The 7,030-nt window shown below is 57.4% G+C and overlaps 1 protein-coding gene across 1 annotated transcript; it reads left to right on the top strand.

The window, feature by feature from the left end:
- Window positions 1–276: 276 nt before the first annotated feature.
- On the top strand, window positions 277–5,745 carry TRIM65 (tripartite motif containing 65). The gene is made up of 6 exons (XM_036088546.2): window positions 277–722; window positions 2,033–2,128; window positions 2,367–2,600; window positions 2,687–2,861; window positions 2,961–3,026; window positions 3,523–5,745. Exons 1-6 carry the CDS (start codon window positions 303–305, stop codon window positions 4,095–4,097), a joined length of 1,566 nt encoding a protein of 521 aa, XP_035944439.1. The 5' UTR covers window positions 277–302; the 3' UTR covers window positions 4,098–5,745.
- Window positions 5,746–7,030: the final 1,285 nt, after the last annotated feature.

The following is a 7,030-nucleotide window of genomic DNA, read 5'->3' as shown; positions in this document are numbered from 1 at the left end:
GAGCAGCGAGGGTGGCTCGGAGCCTGGACAGAGGGAAGAAAGTGGGCGCGGCGAGGGCCCAGGTGCCCGAGGTGGGGGAGGCAACAGCCGCTCTGCTCCAGCTCCACTGGCCCTCGATCCTCCCCGCCCCCGTCGCGCCTCGCGACTCCGGCCCGCTTTCGGAGGCCCCGCCTCGCCGGCCTCCGCGCCGCGCCCCGCTCCTCACTGCCCGCCATCCCCGGAGGCCCCGCCCCCGAGCCGCGCACCGCCCGCCCGCTTTCGGGAGGCACCGCCCCCCGCGCACCGCCGCCGCCGCCACCGCCATGGCCGCGCCGCCGCTGGAGGACGAGCTGACGTGCTCCATTTGCCTGGGGCTCTATCTGGAGCCGGTGACGCTGCTCTGCGGCCACAACTTCTGCGGGGCCTGCATCCGGGACTGGGGGGACCGCTACGACAAGGCGTGCCCCGAGTGCCGGAAGCCCTTCCCCGACGGCGCCGAGCTGCGCCGCAATGTGGCGCTCAGCGCAGTGCTCACGGCGATGCGCGCCGGGCCCGCCCCGGCCGCCGGCCCCGACCCTGCCCGGGCCTCTGGCTCCGCCCCGGGCGCGCGCTGCCCCCGGCATGGGCGGCCACTCGACCTCTTCTGTCGCACCGAGGGTCGCTGCATATGCAGCGCGTGCACCGTGAACGAGTGTCGCCTCCACGAGCGGGCGCTGCTGGACGCCGAGCGTCGGGAGCGCGAGGTGACACCGGGGTGCCCTGCCCTGTCTCTCTCGGCGCCCGGACTGGGGCGGGCAGCTTAAGCAGGAGGAGGCTTTGGGATGTTTGTGCGTATTCAGGTGCTTGGAATAGAGATTTCGGAGCTGGTGACAGGCCCAGGGTGAGACCCCAGGACTGAGTGGCTGAAATGGAGAGAAGGAAAGGGCTCTGAGGTGAGGATGTCAAGGAGCCGAGAGCCAGTGTTGGAGGATACCCCCGTGGCTTGAGAAGTCACAGAGAATGAGGATGAGATGTTACTGCTGAGGCTCTGAGCATGAAAGTGGGTAACCCCGGCCAGCAGGTGACAGCAACAAGGAGGGAGAGAGTGGCAGGTGATACAGGCAGATGGCACGTGCACGCCAGAGGAGCCTGTGTTTTGCTAGAGCGAGGTGAAGTGATGTGGGGTGTGAAAGGACAGATGCGCATCCCTGGGGGACAGTCAGGTAGAACCAAGAGAGAGTGACCCCTCCCCACTTCCTGCCTGTGGCACATTGTACAATGCTGGAGGCCATGGGGCCTGGACAGAGACATTGGGCTTAGGAAGAGCTATCTGATGGCTTTGGCCAGAGTATCAATTTCTCTGTCCTGTTTTCTCATCTGCGAAGTGGGGATTATGATGGCCCTTGCCTCATGAAGTGTGGCCTGGAGAAGCAGAAGCAAAACAGGCTCTTGACCAGAGGCTGGGAATGATGCTTTGTCCTGCTCCCATAAAAACACAACATTCTAACCCTCAGGGGTACCAGAAGAGTCACAAATAGGGGTGCCCTCTTCTCCCCCATGCCCAGGGCTGGGGCTGAGGACTGGCCGGGCATCTGGAAGAACCCACCCTGTACATGTACTACACTACCCACTGGTCAAATAGCTTTGGTGCTCTGACTTGTCACCCCTTCCCTGCAAGGCTGCCGAAGCCAGAAGTGTCACTCACACCATTTATTGACCAGAGGTAGTGCGGGGTGGGTTTACAGCCCAAAGACAGTGGGGGCTCTGCTCCAGGTTGCTCAGCCTGCCAAGAGGAACTGGAAGTCAGGTTTAAAGCCCAAGGCCTCTGCTCGCCTGTGTACCTCCCCGCTCCAGTTGGAAACGGGCTTTGTCTGGGTCTCCCTGGGACTCTGACCCAGTTCACCTGGGGCTCAGACCAAGGCCGGTGTTCTGTGTGCCGGTCAACTGGTCAGCCTTGCCTGGGGTGGCACGAGGAGGGGGTGCCCCACATCTGCAGCTGTTTGTTGATCGAGGTGAGGACTTCACAGCCATCCCTGGTCCCCTCTTGTCGCTTGTTCCCTGGTGGGCACCACAGGCCCAGCTGAGAGCCATGCTGGAGGTCAGCCAGCAGCAGGCCACCCAGGCCGAGAGGCAGCTGAAGGAACTGCAGCAGCAGAGAAGCCAGATCCAGGTACAAGGCCTATCTGTGCGTCCTCATGCTGTGTCCTTCAGGCAGCCACCAGTCACTCCCTGGGACCCTGGGTAGTAGATGTGAGCTACCTTGAAAATGCTCCCGGACCCAGGGAGGGAGGGACTGAGCAGGGTGGGGGGAAATGTTCCAGGGACCCTGGCTACCCGCATCCCCCACCCCTCAGCCCAGTGGGCAGCCTTGGCCCTGGCTACCCTAGGCCACTGCTTCGCCCACACAGAGCTCGGCCTGCAGCCTGGCCTCCGTGATCTCTGGCAAGTTCAGCTGCCTGCTGCAGGCCCTAGAGATGCGACGGGCCTTGGCACTGAAGGACATCAAGGTGGCCGAGACCCAGGCGCTAGCACAAGCCCAGGATGGAGAAGAGCGACTACAGGGCCACCTGGAGGCCCTGGCTAGTTATGACCGCGGGGTCCGGGACCTCCTGGAGCTGCTGGATGACCGGACCTTCCTCCAGGTACCAGACCTCAGGGCAGCAGGTTGGGGGGACCAGCGTCCCTGCACCTGGCACACAGGCTCACTGCAACTGTCCCTGGGGCTCAGGAGTCACAGCTCCTGGTCCCCCCGGGGCCTCTTGGGCCTCTGACTCCTCCGCAGTGGGACGAAGATCAGCAGCTGGCCGGCCTGAAGGAGTCACTGAGCCGGCTGTGCGACCTCCTCCTGGATGAGGGGGGCCACCCCAGAGCACCAACTGAGGCTGCTGATTTGGGCCCCGTGGGTAAGGTTGGCCCCACGGTGGGTGGGAAAGGGGGATCAGGACTCTGCCCCCCACGAGCTCCCCTCCTCATCACTGCCCTAACACTTCTTTGCCTCCTAGAGGCCCCAGGCCCCCTGGCACCAGTCCCGAGTCCGGTTTGTCCACTGAGGAGGAAACTCTGGCAGAGTAAGGAGACCAGCAAGCGTGTGTGTGCACGTGCACGTGTGCATTGTGCGTTCGTGTGTGCATGTGTCGGTGGGTGGGTGTGTACCTGTTGGCGGGGGGCACATGCTGCGACTGCCCCGCCCGGGATGTCTGCTCCGTGCCCGTCCCCCCCACTGCACACCTGTCGTAGGATGCCAGCCTCTCACACATGGGGCCAGTAGAGCACGTAAGGAGATTCTGGGCCTGCAAACCCAGGCTCAGCTATGAGTCTTCCACTCGTTACCAAGTCAGGTTACCTTGGGGAGCCTCAGTTTCTTCCTCTTTGAAATGAGGTGAATGGAAGGTTCCACTCGCAGGCCGCCTGCTGTGGTGACGTCACCACTTGCTGGTCGCCTGACGGACGCGTGGCTTTGCACTGGTGGAGCTCCAGGTGCCATCTGTCCCCCTGGGGACAGGACTGTGGACGTGCACAGGCGCCTTCCCGCTCACCTTCCGTCTGTCCGTCCGTCCCTGACAGATTATCGCAATCTGACCTTCGATCCGGACAGCGCCAATCGCCACCTCTACCTGTCTCGTCAGGACCAGCAGGTAAAGCACCGTCGCAAGCCCCGGGACGTGGCCGGGCCAAGCTGCTTCGAGCTCTGGCAGGTGCGCTGTGCCCAGAGCTTCCAGAACGGGCGACACTACTGGGAGGTGCACGCATCTAACCACTCGGTGACCCTGGGCGTCGCCTATCCAGACCTGGCGCGGCACAGGCAGGGGCCCCACACAGACAACATCGGACGTGGGCCAAGCTCCTGGGGGATCTGTGTTCAGGAGGACAGGGTGCAGGCTTGGCACAACGGGGAGGCCCAGCTCCTCCCAGGGGTGTCGGGGCAGCTCCTGGGCATGGACTTGGACCTGGTCTCTGGCTGCCTCACCTTCTACAGCCTGGAGCCCAAGGCCCAGCCCCTGCATACCTTCCATGCCATCTTCACCCAGCCCCTCTACCCTGTCTTCTGGCTCCTGGAGGGTAGGACCCTGACCCTGTGCCATCGGCCTGAGGCCAAGCTCCCTCCGGAGCTCCAGGAAGAGGCCTCAGAGCCCAGCTGAGGAAGGCACAGGATGGAGCTCTAGGCCAGGGACAGCTGCCACCATGCCTGTGCACCCAAAAGCTGCCCAGCCCCTAGCTTGGGGACCTGAGGCCACAGCTATAAGGGGACCAGCTTTGGGCCAGAAGATCGACTCAGAACTAGGCTGGGCCACTTGGAAAGAGAGATTGGGAGGGAGCCCCAAAACCGGAGTTCACTCTTCCAGCATCATTGAAGGGCACGGGGACTAGGAAGGGACTAAACCGGGAGGACCCTGCCTGAGCAGAGCCCACTTCTAGGCGCTGCCTGTTCATTCGAGGTTGATGCCGCTCCCATGGGCTCCTGGTCCTGCAGGAGAGCGTGCGCGGTTCGGGCCTCGCCACACAGTGTGGCAAATACACTCTCCGCTGCCACGGGCCTCCTGTGAAGGTGACAGAGATCAGAGGAATTGGGGGGGGAGTTTGGGGGTGCCACAAAACACAATTCCTAGAGAAAAGTGATTTTTACCTCCTTCCTCCCTCTTTTTGTTTTTTCCTTAACATTTTGGTATATCTTAGTTTCTTTTGTACATACTTGTGGTTGCATTTTATTTTATTTTATTTTATTTTTAAAGATTTTATTTATTTATTTGAGAGAGAGAGAATGAGAGACAGAGAGCACGAGAGGGAAGAGGGCAGAGGGAGAAGCAGACTCCCTGCTGAGCAGGGAGCCCGATGTGGGACTCGATCCCGGGACTCCAGGATCATGACCTGAGCCGAAGGCAGTCACTTAACCAACTGAGCCACCCAGGCACCCTGTGGTTGCATTTTAAAAACACTTGTGTTTTTTGCATTTTTTTATTTAGCATAACCATTTTTCACGGTATTAATATTTTCCCCTGAATGATTACCATATAAACGGTCTCTCTAATGACTACCAGAATTTATTTCCCTAATACAGGCGTCCTCTGCCTTCCAAAAGTTCAAGTTCTGCCACTTCGCTTTCATAAAAGACCTACATTAGCATGGTTTAGGATTTCTTTTGGTGAGTGCAGACAGGTGCTAATGGAGGTCTCTTGTAAAGCAAAGTGGCAGAACCTCAACTTTTGAAAGCCAGGGGTACTCTCTGCTGTGTGCTGTTTCTGCTTATGAAAGATTTCATAAGGACGCTCTGCTTTTGGTTACTGCAGGGGAACCCGTATCCAACTTTGAAATTATTTGAGGCTGTAAAAATTTCACCCTGATGCGTATTTTTGAGCAGGAAGCTTTGACCATATCCATGGCTATGTATGTAGGCTGAATTCCCAGTGGACTTGCTCAACAGAAAAATAGTAAGGGGCACCTGGGTGGTGCAGTCAGTTGAGCGTTTCTTGGTTTCTGCTCAGGTGGTGATCTCAGGGTCGTGATGCCAGGGTCTGCTTAAGACTTTTTCTCCCTGGGGCGCCTGGATGGCTCAGATGGTTGAGTGTCTGCCTTCGGCTCAGGTCATGGTCCCGGGGTCTTGGGATCGAGCCCCACATCAGGCTCCTGGCTCAGCGGGGAGCCTGCTTCTCCCTCTCCCCCTGCTCATGCTCTCTCTCTCTCTGTATTTCTGTGTCTCAAATGAATAAATTTAAAAAAAAACTTTCAAAAGACTCTTTCTCCCTCTCCCTGCCCTCCCCCCTTAAATAAAATCTTAAAAAATAATAATAATGAGCACTTGAAGATTTTATTTTATTTTATTTTAAGATTTTATTTATTTATTTGACAGAGAGAGAAACAGCGAGAGAGGGAACACAAGCAGGGGGAGTGAGAGAGGGAGAAGCAGGCTTCCCGCAGAGCAGGGAGCCCGACGCGGGACTCGATCCCAGGACCCTGGGATCATGACCTGAGCCGAAGGCAGTCGCTTAACCGACTGAGCCACCCAGGCGCCCTGAAGATTTTATTTTTATACAAATGGCCAAAATGAAGCAATCTCGAGTCAGGCGGACCCTTCCCCTCCTCGCCCCTACCAGCCAGCTTAGCTGGACACAGCCTCAGCCCCTGTCCCCTCTACCCAGGGGAAGGGGATTAAGTGCAGTGATGTGTATAGGTTCCAGGACAGTGCTGGCTTCCTTTGTTTTTGTTTTCCCTACTCAGAATGTGCTTTCCTGACGATCCCTGGACATACGTTTGTTAGTGTTTCTGGAAGTGGGTGCTGGGACCTGAAGCAGCTGTAATTCTATTACTTAAAACATTTCACTTCTTGATCTGGGTGGTGGTTACAAGGATATTGGCTTTATAACTGTTTATGCTGTACATGTATGTTTTATATACTCATGAATAATTGTTTTACGATAATTTTTTTTAAAGGATAACACATGCAAAAACACATACTCCAAAAAAAAAAACCCAAAAAATTTTTTATTTGTGAAGAATACATCTCCCTCCCACATTGTAACGTGGCCCCAGCCACGGCCAGGGCTGCACACTCTGTCCTGCGGGTGCCTCCCCAGCCTGTGGCTCTCTGTTCAAGGGCGGGGCCAGGCCTCTGATCAGTACAGCCTGGGCAATGAGCTTCTAGGAGGACTCCTAAATTGGGGACTCCCCAAACATGGGGAGAGGGCTCTCGCACCAGGCAGGCTGACAAAGCGCAGCTGGGTTGACAGTTGCTGAGAGACCCAGCAGGGGAGGAAGCAGGGTTGGGCTGGCCAAGTGACTGGCATTGCTGGCCATCCGTGTACAGGTTCTGACCATCACCACCACCAACCCACCCGCCATCCCAAAGCCCCAGCATGCATGTCTGACAGGCGGTGCCCACACTCTGAAAGGGAGAGAGAAAGGAAGAACAGCCCCCTTCTGCTTTTGTGGTGGGAAGGATTTGGGGTCTTCATTCTATGATATTACTTTTTATCAGGTTGTTAGTCCTTTCTGTGTTGTTCTGGAGGAGTGTTCCTTATTGTGACTGTTCACTTTTATTTACATATGATGAGATGCTACTGCCCTTTTTATAGAAAAC

The sequence above is a fragment of the Halichoerus grypus genome, chromosome 2 (assembly GCF_964656455.1).
Source record: "Halichoerus grypus chromosome 2, mHalGry1.hap1.1, whole genome shotgun sequence".
In the NCBI taxonomy this organism is placed as follows: domain Eukaryota; kingdom Metazoa; phylum Chordata; class Mammalia; order Carnivora; family Phocidae; genus Halichoerus; species Halichoerus grypus.
The sequence above is the reverse complement of the archived record's forward strand: the minus strand, read 5'-3'. Positions and strand labels throughout refer to the sequence as shown.